Source organism: Apus apus, chromosome 2, assembly GCF_020740795.1.
Source record: "Apus apus isolate bApuApu2 chromosome 2, bApuApu2.pri.cur, whole genome shotgun sequence".
Taxonomy (NCBI): domain Eukaryota; kingdom Metazoa; phylum Chordata; class Aves; order Apodiformes; family Apodidae; genus Apus; species Apus apus.
Genome location: NC_067283.1, coordinates 156,040,965 through 156,056,119, shown reverse-complemented (window position 1 = coordinate 156,056,119; position 15,155 = coordinate 156,040,965). Strand labels below are relative to the sequence as shown.

Genomic DNA, 15,155 nt, shown 5'->3' with positions numbered 1-15,155 from the left:
TCTTAATCCAGTTTTTGCTTTGGGTTTTCTGGTCAGCTGGAAGAAACATTTCCATTTCCCAAGCAATATGAAGTTGGTCTTGAAGAAAAGGCTGGAAGAAGGACTCAGCATTTCCACCTTCCAAGCGACGTGAAGTCAATCAAGCAGAGAAGACTGGAGGAAGGACACAGCAGCTCCGTGTTTAACCATGGAATAGAGAAGAAGAAAAGTCAGACTTGGTCAATGTAAACTTCTGTGAAGCACCAACACGAAATCCCTGGACTCAGGCAAAATTGCTGCTGCTTTGAGTGATGCAAGAGCAGAACCCAGATCTGAACCTACAGAGTGTTTTGCCAGTTCAGGACCTCCACCCATAAGGTTTTCAGCAAGGGGAGAACCCAGATCTCAACCTACAGAATGTTTTGCTAGCCCAGGACTTGTACCCATAAGGCTTTCAGCAAGGGGACAAACCAGATCTCAACCTACAGAGTGTTTTGCCAACCCAGGACCTCCACCCATAACATTTTTAGCCCAAGGTACCATGATTTTTCAGCTTGGCCACTGCGTTGGACCTCTGACAGCTCTGACTCTGTTTTTAAACATTTTATAGTGTTCTTCTACCTCCTTTTCATTACAAATTTTTCTTCCCCTGTCCACCCCAGAGGTGGGGGGAAAAGACAACCCCTCAACCTTGTGTAGTCAAGGTTATGGCGATAAATTCTGTAGCATTGTCACTTCTATTCGGAGTAAATTGGCTGGCCGCTTTCGGGCTGAAGGGAAGATAATTTGCTGTAGTATTTCAAATGGATTAGAAATGGATTTGAAGGGAAAGTTCATGCCTCCCATTACAAAGGCTAGAAAGAAGACTATCTTAAGGCACTGTTCACACTCTGGCCTTCATTATCCACGCTTAATACCTTTCCTATTTTCCGGCGTTAATGAAATTTCCTGCCGGTCGGGCCTTCTGGATGGACAGGAGGACTCTTTAGATCCACAGGCTTGTGCAGCAGAAAGGGAATTACAAGCCCCTCGTGTCGAGGGGCCCCGGTGTATTCTTCAGGTCCTTGGCCTGGCTATTATCTCATTAATTTTATCCTCTTTTTCTCAATACAGTTCATTTCCAAGGGCCATCCTTTCCATTAGGGTAACAATTGAAGGGAGAGCTGTGACACCGATGAGGAGCGACGGGGCGTTCGTCACAGCCGCCCTTCCCCTCGCCCACCTGGCTTGTCCCCGTGGCCAGAGGGCACTAAGTGCATTAGGATGAGTGTGTCCAGCAGGTCAAAGGAGGTTCTCCTCCCCCTGTCTTCTGCCCTAGTGAGACCACATCTGGAGTGTTGTGTCCAGTTCTGGGCTCCCCAGTTCAAGAGGGACAGGGATCTACTGGAAAGAGTCCAACAGAGGCTGCAAGGATGATGAAGGGACTGGAACCTGCCTGATGAGGAAAGACTAGGAGACCTCAGGCTGTTTAGTCTAGAGAAGAGAAGACTGAGGGGGGTTCTTACTAATATTTATAAAATATCTGAAGAGTGGGTGTCATGAAGATGAGGCCAATCTTTTTTCAATGGTGCCCTGTGATAGAACAAGGGGCAGTGGACACAAACTGGAACACAGGAAGTTCGACCTCAACATGAGGAGAAACTTACTCCCTGTGTGGGTGATGGAGCACTGGAACAGGCTGCCCAAAGAGGTTGTAGGGTCTCCTCTAGAGACGTTTAAGACCTGTCTGGATGTGTTTCTGTCTGACCTGCCCCAGGTGGTCCTGCTCTGGCAGGGGTGTTGGACTCAATGATCTCCAGAGGTCCCTTCCAACCCCCACTATTCTGTGATTCTGTGATTCTAACAGGGAGGGGGACCCACACTGGTGGTCGTATTGGGGCAAGAGGAAAACGGAGGTTTCCTGCAGGTGGAGGTTGGGTGATTAAGTCACACCCCTGCTCTTCTGCTTCTGCTCAGATTCCACCATGATTTTTCAGTACAAAACATACTTAATTTCAATTTTGAGTATCTTAAGGCTCCTATAATATACATAAATATAATGAATATATTAAATATATTAGAAAATGATATAATATATTATAAATAATAAGTATAAGAAATATTCTACTGAATAATACCCTATAAATAGTAAATGTGTGTGTTCAGCTGCTGAAATCCCCTGTGAAGCAGCAGTAGCACTTCCTGGTTATCAGCATCTCCTCTCCCCTGGTGTGTGCACCAGGACCCCCCACTATGACATGAACCCCTACAGCCAGGGGGGTCCCACCAGCCCCAGGCTGCATTCCCCGTGCTCACCCCCCCTGCAAAGTTGCACCTCCAGTTTCTGGGGAGCAAAGGGTGGAGGAGGCCACCTCTGAGGTTAAAGGGAAATAAATACAAATAATGAAGCCCCCTGGGAAGGTGTTTGAGGTGGGTTATTTGGGCCCATCCTGCCTTGCAGGGGAATAAATCCCCCATTAACACAGACGTTTTGGATAGGAGAGATTCCAGCTGGGCTGGTCCAGGGCCCCTGTGGAGGCTGAGGGGTGCTGAGGACATCCTGCTTAGACACTTTCACCACCCCGAAGGTGCAAATGGAGGTGGTCAAGCCCCCAGCAAGCTCGAGCTGAGCACCAGGTGGAGACCTCAGGCTGGTGGCACTTCTGGCTTTGGCAGCCTGAGCAGATGTTCTGCAGCAGTTTTGCTCAGAGGGCACCTGGATAGTAATTTTTCGACCTCAAAAATGCAACGATGTCAAACTGGAGGAGGTTCAGCCCCAGCCCCTTGGCAGGGTGAGGTGTTTTTCAGCACTGTCTGTCAAAATCCTTGAAAAACCCCAGCAGGAACATCCCTAACGAGAGATAGAGAGCCCATGGTCCCAAGCTTCTGGGGCTTGGCCATCCCTGAGGAATGTTGGAGAGCAGAGTGTGCAGCTGCAGGCACCTCTGCCTCACTCCTCTTATCCCGGCTTTTTAATATCGCTTTATAAAAGTATAAAACATTTTCTAACCTGCAGCTGGTGCTGTTTGCTCGGCAGCTGCCACCTGCTTGCTCTCTGCTCACATCCCAGGGGTCAGATGCCACCAGGTAGTAACTCTTGATAAATGGTGACTTTCCAGCACCTCAGAATGTGCAGCCACTTCAACGGGTTGAGCGAGGGCAGCAAAGCGTGAGAAATATCCAGAGGATCTGATGGATCCAACCAGCCAGGATCTCGGCTGGTGGGAACCCCCAGGGCTGTGCACAACTTGGCTTTGGTTGGATTTTATTGGTATTTCAGCCATAAGAAGGTGGGTTTTTTTCCACCCTCTGTGTTTTTTATTTTGCTCCCTGTGGATGTTTTTCCAAGGAAGCGCTCTGAGGTTGGGAGCAGTTCTCCAAAATACTGTGCTGGAGAGGCAGCAAGTGGTGCTCAGGGATGTCTGGCTGTGCCTGGAGAAATGAGGAGGATTTGAATCATAGAATCATAGAATCATTCAGGTTGGAAGGGACCTCACAGACCATCAAGTTCCAACCCCCCTGCCATGAGCAGGGAACCCACCACTAGACCAGGTTGCACAAAACCTCATCCAACCTGCCCTTAAAAACCTTCAGGGATGGGGCATCAACAACCTCCCTGGGCAACCCATCCCAGTTCCTCACCACCGTTAGAGTGGAGAATTTCTTCCTAATATTTAACCTCAGTCTCCCCTCTCTCAGTTTAAAACCATTCCCCCTTGTCCTGTCACTGTGTTCTCTGATGAAAAGCCCCTCCCCAGCTTTCCTGGAGCCCCTTCAGGCACTGGAAGGTGCTCTCAGGTCTCCCTGGAGCCTTCTCTTCTCCAGGCTGAACACCCCAACTCTCCCAGCCTGTCTCCAGAGCAGAGCTGCTCCAGGCCTTTGATCCTCATGGTGGCCCTTCTCTGGACCCTTTGGGGTGTGTGAAGCCCAGGGTAGTTAGGGATGGGCAAGAAGAAACAAAATCCATGGAAAAGCTGGTGGTTTGGAGTGTGCTGTGTTGAAGCTTTGATGTGATGGGGTTTTTAGGGTTGGGATATCTTGATACACAGCCTGGATGTTATTATTTCAGTTATATAGGTATGAAAATATAGTATATATTAATGAGTAAGTATAATTCTGTTTGTGTTCACTATATAGAAATATGTATTCTCTGAAGGTAATAAAGTAGATACATAGATACAATATAGCTGTGTATCTATATAGATATATAGAGATAGACATCTTTATAGAAATATACATAGAAATAGAGAAAACATCTCTAATATATAACTCTACATATAGTTATATATACAGTATATAAATATATATAGATATCTGTATAGACATACAGAATATATAGAAATATAGTTGTCTATATTACATTTTTAATATATAATCTATGTAGTCTGTAGTATGCATAATGTTACAGATAATATGTCTTTCAATACATACATATAATATCTGTCAGACATAGATACAGATGTAGGTGTACATATAGATATCATAAATAGGTGTGTAAATATAACCTATTTAGAGAAATACAGATTATATGTAGATATATAATATGTAGGGTTTTATCCAACTATAAAGATACTTATATATCTATAGATAGTCTATATATAATCTATGTGTGTATAGATCTCTATATAGAGACCTATAAATGGTCTCTCTGTATTTATGTGCTGTCTCTGTTAAATGCTTTCTCTGGAACTTTGGGTTGGGAGCAGTAAAGAGATTTTGCTCCTGATGGATCCAGAGCTCTGGGTGCCCTCCTCTCCTTGCTCCACCTCTGGGAGGGTGGTGGGTTCCCAGTGCCAGCACAACCAGGGATCCTTGGGGATCATCGGGGACCTCTGGGATCCTTGGGGACCTCCAGAATCATCAGGGCTGGGAGACACCAGCACAGCAGGTCCTGGGTGCTTTCTCAAGCCTGGGCCCTCCTTCCAAAGCTGAGAGGGACCGTGGGTGAGCCTGGGGCATCATCCCTTCCTTTGTAGAGACTAAAAGCAAATATTTAATATATAATTATTATATATGTAAAGTAACAGTTAGACACTGCATCTGTCATCTCTAGATATTTCTGAATGTATGTATTCAATATACATTCAGTAATTTCTGAATAATATAAAGTACTAAAAATAACACTATGATCTGGGCCTCATATCGATCAATTGTCTGATAATAATTAATAATATCTGTAGATATTATTTAATTTATATATTGACTTTATATATTGAATATCTCTAAGTATTACTGTATATTTATTTAATTCAACATGCTTATCCAGTGTATATATTCAATAATATCTATTGGTATTATAGAGGTAATTGATAGATAGGTATTAGTGTACAGGTAGTTATGTAAAAGCATCTATATATTAGTCTGTATAATCTGTATATAATATTTTCACTTCATTATCTGTCATATGGATTAAAGTCATCAGCTCTTCTCCTGATGCAACAAGCCCTGCTAACAAGTCTGTCTCCATCTTTCTTAGAAGCCCCTTTTAAGTACTAAAAGGCCACATTAAGGTCTCCCTGGAGCCTTCTCTTCTCCAGGCTGAACACCCCAACTCTCCCAGCCTGTCTCCAGAGCAGAGCTGCTCCAGATCCATCATCTCTGTGGCCTCCTCTGGACTCTCTCCAGTAGGTCCATGTCTGTCTTTTGCTGGGGACCCCAGAGCTGGGTACAGTGCTCCAGGGGCTCTGACCAGAGTGGAGTAGAGGGGTAGAGTCCCTTTACTCAACCTGCTGACCAAGAAGTACTTGGTATCACTTTTATTTACTGCATGAGGCCACTGATATGGCCATGAGACCTTTCTCCAGGTCCTGCAGCCAACGCTGGTTGCAATCTTGGTCTTTCAGGGTTTAGCTGAGAGCTGCTGGGTGGTCCATGGGCAACCCTGTGACCCTTCTGCCACCAGTACCTTCACACAATGATGCTACCATGATGGCTATTTACAAATAACCTGATTTTTTAAAAATTAAGACTTGATGCTCCTCCCTGGAGCAGTTTCACCAGAACCAAACCCTTGAGGAGGGGATGGGGGGGGGAGTGAGAAGCAGGGGCAGCAGCTTCTTGATGCCTTCCCTGTCCCCTCTGAAGGAACCAAGGCGACAATCCTCCGAGCTCACTAGCCAGTGGCAACAGCCCAAGGAAATGAGCAGGCTGCCAGGCTGAGCACCAGGAAATGGAACTATTACACTTGACAATTCTCTTTTCCTTTGCAGCACGTGTTCATTTCAAGGTAACGCTCTCCAGGGTTTGCATCCTGCAGATAGGAGAGTGGGGGCTCAATTTACAGATAGGCGCCGGTGACGGGCGGTTTAGCTACGTTCTGCTAATAGCATTATGGGCAGAGTTTGGGCTAATACAAAATTAGAGCTCTGATTTGCATAAACAAATTGCTGTTTGGATTAGCACAAAATGAGGGAGGCGGCTGATGCTGGAGATGTGGTTTGGCTGCCACGGCTCTGCCTGTGTTACCGGCGTCTGGGGGGCTCTGTGCAGGGTGGGTGGGAGGTGGAGGGGTGCAGGAGATGCCATGGCATGAACCATGGGGGGGTTTGGTGGCAGATGAGGCTCTGTGACCTCACCATGAGCTGGCAATGTGTGCTGGAGCCCTGAGCAGAGCCACAAACGTGAAGAAGGGAGTGGAACTTCTCCCTGATGAGGAAAGGCTGAGGGAGCTGGGTCTCTTGAGCTTGGAGAAGAGGAGACTGAGGGGTGACCTCATCCATGGTTACAAATATGTAAAGGGCAGTGTCAGGAGGACAGAGCCAGGCTTTGTTCAGTGATGTCCAGTGACAGGACAAGGGGCAGTGGGTGCAAACTGGAACACAGGAGGTTCCACGTAAACATCAGAAATAACTTCTTTCCTGTGAGAGTGACAGAGCCCTGGGACAGGCTGCCCAGAGAGGCTGTGGAGTCTCCTTCTCTGGAGACATTCAAACCCACCTTGAGACATTCCTGTGTGACGTGCTCTGGGTGACCCTGCTCTGGCAGGGGGGTTGGACTGGATGATCTTTTGAGGTCCCTTCCAGCCCCTAAAATTCTGTGATTCTATGAAACCAACCTTGTCCTGGGCTGCATCATCGTAAGTGTGACCAGCAGGTCAAGGGAGGTAGGTGATCCTGCCCCTCTGTTTGGCTTTTGTGAGACCCCCCTGCAGGGCTGGGGCCAGGCTGGGATCCCCAACACAAGAAGGACACGGAGCTGTTGGAGTGAGTCCAGAGGAGACCACGGAGATGATGGGAGGGCTGGAGCAGCTCTGCTCTGGAGACAGGCTGGGAGAGCTGGGGTGTTCAGCCTGGAGAAGAGAAGGCTCCAGGGAGACCTGAGAGCACCTTCCAGTGCCTGAAGGGGCTCCAGGAAAGCTGGGGAGGGGCTTGGGACAAGGGCAGGGAGGGATGGGAGCAGGGGGAAGGGTTTCCAGCTGGCAGAGGGAGCTGGAGATGAGATGTGAGGGAGAAATTCTGGGCTGTGAGGGTGGGGAGAGCCTGGCCCAGGTTGCCCAGGGAAGCTGTGGCTGCCCCATCCCTGGCAGTGTTGAAGGGCAGGTTGGATGAGGCTTGGAGCAGCCTGGGCTGGTGGGAGGTGTCCCTGCCCATGCAGGGGGGTTGGGACTAGGATGATCTCAGATGTTGTTCCCAACCCAAACCATTGCATGATTCTATGATGACTGCCCAGGGCACTGGTGGAGTCACCATCCGTGGGGTGTTCAAAAGCCATGTAGATGTGGTGCTGAGGGACATGGTTTAGTGGTGGATTTGGCAGCGCTGGGTTAATGGTTTGACTTGATGAGTCTTTTTCAGCCTAAATTATTCTATTATTGCCATGGACAAGATGGGGGAAAGAGGTGGCTTTTTGTTTCCTGTGGGAAGTGGTACCTGGAGGAGAGTCCTTGAGGATTGTTTTTGGTATAAATCCCAGAGAGTCACAGCTTTTCCTCAGTCTACAGCAAGAACATCCCTGGTTCCTCCATTCATCACCTCCATCCACAGACACCTGAGGATTTACTCATGAAGCAGCAGCTTCTTCCCTGATACTTGATCTTACCTTGACTTTCTGGTTTCTTGCAGGTCCCCACAGTTAAACCCAACCCGCCCTTCGCCTCAGGGCAGCAAATCCCAGCACGTGCAGCAGAGATGGAGGAGCAAAGGCTTCTGCTGCATCGGTGGGGTGATGTACAGGGTGTCAGCCAATAAACTCTCCAAGACTTCCAGCACCCCCATCCGGGCCAGAGACCTGAGCACCAAGAGTCCTGGCAGAGCAGGTGAGCAGCAAGAATTTGTCCTGGTTTCCATCCAAAATCCAGGGACATCCTGGTTTGGGCATCGAGTTTGGCTTTTAGCTGCTTATTCCCAACCCACCTGTTGCAACTCATCCTTTCAGGAGCCCAGACACAAAGCTGATGGGCATCCCATCATTGCCAGAGTGCATCCCCCAGCTCTTCTCATTTCATGGTGGCACTGGAGGAAAAATAATGTGGAAGAAATGCAAGGTTTTTTAAAAAAAGAGGTTATTTCTTAACTCAGGCTTAGTTCAAGCTTGTAGAGACACATTGTTAAACTTGTTTCTTTTTTTTAACCTGAGCAAAATCTTTGGCAGCTTCAAATGGCACCGTCAGGTTCAACATAGTTGAGATGCTCACCAAGTTACATTCAGTATTCAAGGTCAGATTGGATGAGGCTCAGAGCAACCTGATCTAGTGGGAGGTGGTAGGGCATGGGAATAGGTTGCCCAGGGAGGTTGAGGCTGCCCTCTCCCTGGAGGTGTTCAAAGCCAGGTTGGATGAGGCTTGTGAAGCCTGGGCTGCTGGGAGGTGTCCCTACTCATAGCAGGGAGGGTGGAACTAGATGGTCTTTAAGGTCCCTTCCAACCCAAACCATTTTATGGTTCCATTAATATTAAGCTGAGAAAAGCCAGGAGGATCATTCTGCAGAAAACTATGAAATGAGCATGTTTGACACAGTTCCCAGCTTTACATTTGCCTTTAATTACATTTGTGGTTTATCTCCTCTTGTACTTGATACCTCAACCCCAGCTCTTAGACACAACCAGGTTTTTAATTGTGCTTAAAGTATTCTTTTGAGTTTCTACTTGGTGTCAAATATGTTTTGCTTCGTAACTGCTTTATTGATGGGTTTTGGGGACAATTAAGCTGGAAAAGGCAAAACCTATTGCTTTGTGCTGTTGTTTTTTCTTTGCTGGAAGGGTGAGAGGTGAGTGTGTTCATGAATTTAGGGTGGTGAGGCACTGGAACAGGTTGCCCAGGGAGGTTGTGGATGACCCCCTCCCTGGAGGTGTTTGTGCAACCTGGTCTAGTGGGGGGTTGGAACTAGATAATCTTCTAGGTCCCTTCCAACTGAAACCATTCTGTGATTCTATGAATGATGCCATAAATGAGGCTCAAGTTGTTCTCTGTGTGTTGGGAAAGAGACAAAAAATAGCTCAGTGTCACTGAGAGGTGTAACCCCCTAACCCCGATTCATGTGAGCGTGGTGGGGTGTCCTGGGTAGGTTTAAACCCCCAAAGAACAGGGATTAAGGAGGAAAGGATTGTGCTGGCACAAAACTCCTGTCAGCAGGAGAGCTGAGCAGCCCTGGGAAGTTGGAAAAGCAGGAGGAAAATTAGGAGCAAGCATCAACATCTCAATAAAGAGGTAATAACCCCCCCTACACCCCTTGATGCTTCCGTGCAGATGGTGTTGGAGAGAAAATGGAGAGAGGGAAATGAGGGACAGGCAGGAGAGGGACAGCCAGGGAGAAGAAATCCTTACTGCTCTGATGGGGAGGAGGGCAGAGATTTAGCTTAAACTCTGGATTAGCTGTCCCAGCCACCAGGGGATGGAAAGTGAAGATGCTTGCAGAAGATGGCAGAGATGAGGACGCTTTGGTGGCCAAGGGGACACGGAGCCAATGGAGCATCACTTTCAGGTAATGTCCCATCTGAGAGCATTAAAAGGATGTTCAGCAGCCGTTTGGGGATGGTTTGCTGGGTTTTTTTTGCAACTCAGCTCTGCTCAGGGCAGATTTTTGGTCCTCCTCCCTGCTGGCTCTGCAAAGAGGTACGTTCGTGCTCGTGAGCGTGTACCCATATGGTTGGTTTCAAAGCCTGCAATCCCACCTGTGAGCTGTGAAATCCTTGGCTTTTGTGCTGAGGCTGGAGAGAAGGATGGGCAAGGATCAGCCTTTGGAAGCGTGGAAAAAAAAAAGGCCATAAAGCAAACTTGGGGTCTGTAGACCAAGCAAAGCCTCGAGTCAGCAATGTCAGATTTCTTTAAGAGCTTTGCTAACAGCAGTGAGAATTTCCAAAGTGTCTGAGTCCCTGAACTCCTCCTGCCTTTCTTGGGACCAGGCACTTCTGGAGCTTCCCTGGCAGAGCTGCTGTCAGGATCCATTGTTAAAGCCAAAAAATGGTAACAAATAGGAGAAATGCCTTGAAACCATGGGATGCCTTCCATGTGGATGAGTCTCTATTAAAGGAATAGCCAACTCAAGGCTGGTTCTACCCTAAGCACCATCCCCAGGTGTTGAAGCTGTCACCAAAGTTCAAGAAGAGGGGTGAAGCCCCCAAGATGTGCGCAGGGAAGACATTAGATGGAGCAGGTCCAATTTTGGGGCCAGGGTTGGCATGCTGGGCTTGTCACCACGAAGCCCTGGTGACTGGTGTGTGTCAGTATTTTCATGTCATCTTTCAGCTCTTGCCATCATTCATCCTCCTCTGCGAGGATGGATTCAGTGGATTCGGGATCTCTTGCTTTACAAAACCTGGGGCTGGCAGGGAGGAGGATCTGGGTGTGCCCTTCAGGTGGGAACCTTCACATCTTCTCAACACGTGACAAAGCTGCTTTAAAAGATGAAAAAGAACAGCTTTTCCTTTCCCTTCCAGTGCCAGATGCCATGTGTTTGGGGTAATGGAGAGAAGGGAAATGCTCATGACAGTTTAATAGCTTGGAGTTTATTTGCAGTGGTTTATAATTTTGCTGTTTGCCTGAGTTGATTGGGTTGGTTTTGTCTCTTTGTGGCCTGACTAGAAGTGAGTGTGGATTTGTGCAAGGCATTTTGACATTGTCCCACATGACATCCTGGTCTGCAAACTGACAGCACATGGATTTAACAGATGGGCCACTGGGTTGTGGTCAATGCTTCAGTGTCCAGGTGGAGGCAGGTGACGAGTGGTGTCCCTCAAGGGTCAGTACTGGGACTTCCTTGGAGTCCTTTCCAACCCAAGCCATTCAGTGATGTGATTCTGTCAAAGGTATCTGAAGGCTTTTTCAGCATCAAGAGGCTGTGTGGAGCTGTTCCTGTGTTTTGGGCATCGCAGTTGTCCGTGGAGCTGCTGAGAACTGTGCTCTCATCACAGGTGTGGCTGTGCTCTCAAAGACCTTACTGCAAATTCAGTGCTTGTACAGAAAAAAATGCAGAAATAAGAAGACTTTTTTTGCCTTGCTGGCCAGCCTGTGAGCTCAGAGGTACCATAACTCAGCTGCTGGAGCAAAGGTGGAAGAGGCTCAGAAGTAAAACTTCTGGCTGCAAAGGTGGGGCTCGGACACCTGCTCCTCATCCCTGAGCAGGGTGAAGATGCAGTATCAGGCATGGAAAAGCCCTTCATCCCTGGGATAAACCATATTTCTGCCATTTCAGAAGTATTGGAAAACAGGCAGCAGGATGGTGAGGAAAAGTTCCATACGTTGCAGTTAATTAAGCAAGTGTAATAATTGGGTTTCTTTGCTCACCAAGAATCTTCCCGTCATTTCTTCCTGCAGCTGCTAAGATGTTATTCAGATACTTAAGGAATTTCCATGAGCTTGGGGAAAGAAGCAAAAGGTCCTGGCAACACAGCATTTCACAAAGAAATTAAAAAGGAAAAATAAGAAAGAAACCCAACAGTGCAGCCCTGTACAAGATTGAAAGCAGCAGAAACCAAATGAAGGTTTGACATTGTCCAGAAAACAGCCCTGACCCCAATCTAGGCATGAGCTGTGGTGAGAGGAATTGTAGACTGGAAGCTGAGGCTGGTTCCACCTCCCAGTGTCCAGGCTATTTTCAGAGAATCACAGAATCAGAATTTTTTTAGTTGGAAGGGACCTTAGAGATCATTGAGTTCCAACCCCCCTGCCATGGGCAGGGACACCTCCCAGCAGCCCAGGCTGCTCCAAGCCCCATCCAACCTGCCCTTCAACACTGCCAGGGATGGGGCAGCCACAGCTTCTCTGGGCAACCTGGGCCAGGCTCTCCCCACCCTCAAATGAAAGAATTCCTTCCTAATGTCTAGCCTAAATCTCCCCTCTTCCGGTTTAAAACCAGTCCCCCTTCTCCCATTACTCCATGCCCATATAAAAAGTCCCTCCCCAGCTTTCCTGGAGCCCCTTCAGGCACTGGAAGGTGCTCTGAGGTCTCCCTGGAGCCTTCTCTTCTCCAGGCTGAACAAGTCAGATAACTGATGCTCATGATTTTGGATGTGGTGGGAGAACTCCATGCTCAGGGAAAGGAGGAAGAAGACAACCATGGCACAGGGACTGAAGCATTGGAAGAAAGTCTGCTCTCAGCTCCTTGTTTACCAACTAATTTTAGAAGTGCTGAGTGTCACAGAAATGCACTTCCCATGTTTGAAAGGATGATAAAGTGCTCAGCTTGGGCCAGCCGAGGGCTTGTGTGAGCGGTGCTGCCTCCTCTCAGCTGCTCAGCTTTAAAAAAGAAAAAGGGGGAAGATTTAAGAAAAATACCTTGAATGTGTTGGGACTAAGTGGTGGAGGGGAAAGGAAGAAGTTGGTGGAGAAGAAGCCAACCCAGTGCACCCAGATGTGAGAACAGCAAAAACTGGAGCATTGCTTTCCTCATTTTTCAGCTGGTTTTGATGACACTTGTGCTGGGGCCCATTTCTGCTCAGCCACTTCAAGCTGAATTCCTTGGCTTCTGGATTGTTTAATCTATTGGCCCCTTCAGTCTCAATCCCTTGCCTTTGGGACTGCTCAGTCTCTTACCCCTTTTGAGCTTCATCTCTTGACTCCCTTTGACCTCAGTCCTTTATCTTTGGAGTCCAGTCCCTCAGACCCCCCACCCTGCTGGGGTGGTCTCAGCAGAGGGGACAGTCCCCTCCCTGGCCCTGCTGGTCACCTGCTGGTGACACAGCCCAGGACAAGGGGGTTTCTGGGCTCCAGCTCACGGTGCTGGCTCATGTTGAGCTCCTCCTCACTCAACACCCCCAGGTCCTGTTCCTCAGGGCTGTTCTCCATCCATTCTCCACCCAACCTGGCTTTGTGCTTGGGATTGCCCCAACCCAGGTTCCTGCATGTTCCATTTAGGAGCTGGGGTGCAACCAGGCAGGAGAGTTCAAAGCCTCCTCTCACATACAGGCAGCTCATCCTTTGTTTTTGCTGTTACCTTCTGGAGAGTGAAGGCTTCTGCCGTCCGGTGAGTAAAATAAATTACCCCCAGCAGCTGCGAGTGCTGATCATCTGAAACAGTGGAACCCACTTAAATGAATAATAATTAAAGAAATAAATTTCCCCAAGTGCCAGCCTCAAAAAACTTTTTGTTCAGCAATAAAGGGAAGGGAGAGCTTTGCAAAATGAATCGCTTGGCTGTCTCCGACGAAGGCTGCCTGCGCCACGGCGGGTGAGCGGGGCTGCAATGAGACCTGTTAAAGGAGCCAGCTTGGTTCAGGGAGGCTTTTTTCCTGGTTACCAAGGTCATGTTAAAGAGGCTGAGCAGAAGTGAGTGTGGCTAATGGAAAAACCCCTTCCCTTGATGAGCAAAAAATACTGGGAAGCTGGGATGACCCCGTTACAGTCATTCCCGAGTCGTAGCATGGGCTGCAGTCACTTGGGCAAAGCTCTGGTTGTCTCCCTCCTTGTGTAAGGTTTTCATAAATTATCCTTGATTTGGGGCAGTTGAAGCAGATCATTGTGGGAGGGGGTTCTGCCCCTCTACTGCACTATTGTGAGACCCCCCTGCAGGGCTGGGGCCAGGCTGGGGTCCTCAGCACAGGAAGGAAACGGAGCTGTTGGAGAGGCCAGAGGAGACCCTGGAGATGCTGGGAGGGCTGGAGCAGCTCTGCTCTGGAGCCAGGCTGGGAGAGTTGGGGTGTTCAGCCTGGAGAAGAGAAGGCTCCAGGGAGACCTGAGAGCACCTTCCAGTGCCTGAAGGGGTTACAGGAAAGCTGGGCAGGGGCTTGGGACACGGGCAGGGAGGGATGGGAGCAGGGGGAAGGGTTTCCAGCTGGCAGAGGGAGCTGGAGCTGAGATGTGAGGGAGAAATTCTGGGCTGTGAGGGTGGGGAGAGCCTGGCCCAGGTTGGCCAGGGAAGCTGTGGCTGCCCCATCCCTGGCAGTGTTGAAGGGCAGGTTGGATGAGGCTTGGAGCAGCCTGGGCTGCTGGGAGGTGTCCCTGCCCATGGCAGGAGGGGTTGGAACTAGATGATCTATGAGGTCACTGTCAACCCAAACCATTCTATGGTTCTGTGGCCACAGGGGGCAGTTTCCTCTGTCCGAAGCAGGGTGACCTGCATGGTGGGCACAGGCCGTCACTCCTAACGATGCTCTCACCCTCTTGCACATCCCTTGGCCCAAGGACACCCTGGCTTTTCAATGTATCCGTTTTTTAGGCTATTTTCATTTTTAACAGCTTTTCTACCATGTAAATAATAGATTACTAGATCAGATGTGCAAACAGACCTTTACACATTATGAGGTCCTTGAGGTGTGCCCTAGGAACAATAAAGTCTTTCCTAAGTAATTAAACAGGAAATAATTAACTGTGTTCCCTTCGTGCAGCAGATTTTTAATGCAAAGAAGAATTTCAAGTTTCCTTCTTGGCAGGCATTTATTATCAAATGGTTTGGGTTGTAAGGAATCTTAAGATCATCTAGTTCCAACCCCCTGCTATGGGCAGGGACGCCTCCCACTAGACCAGGTTGCTCCAAGCTCCATCCAACCTGCCCTTCAACACTGCCAGGGATGGGGCAGCCACAGCTTTGTTGCATCACAAGCCCTTGGGTGAGGTGGAAGCTGAGCAGTTGTATGTAAGCATCCTGGTCCCCTTGCTGGCATAGTGGAAAGCATCAACTTTTACTTTTGAGCATGGTTCCTGGGCTACCAAGGCAAATACCTGCTGGTCTTCCCCTGGAGAAGGACCAGGTTGCAGGTGAGGGACGTCTCTAGTCTTGAGATATCTTTTGGGATTATGGAAAAAAAGGTCCTAATGAAGCATCTAA

General features: G+C 48.5%; 1 protein-coding gene across 2 annotated transcripts in view; it reads left to right on the top strand.

Annotated features, from left to right (window-relative positions):
* Positions 1–15,155, top strand: part of ZC3H3 (zinc finger CCCH-type containing 3) — a 187,316-nt gene that overhangs the window by 119,975 nt on the left and 52,186 nt on the right. For both annotated transcript variants that reach the window (XM_051611381.1, XM_051611380.1), the window contains exon 5: positions 8,019–8,212. In XM_051611381.1, the coding sequence (XP_051467341.1) occupies positions 8,019–8,212 (194 nt within the window). The remainder of the gene's footprint in view (positions 1–8,018; positions 8,213–15,155) is intronic.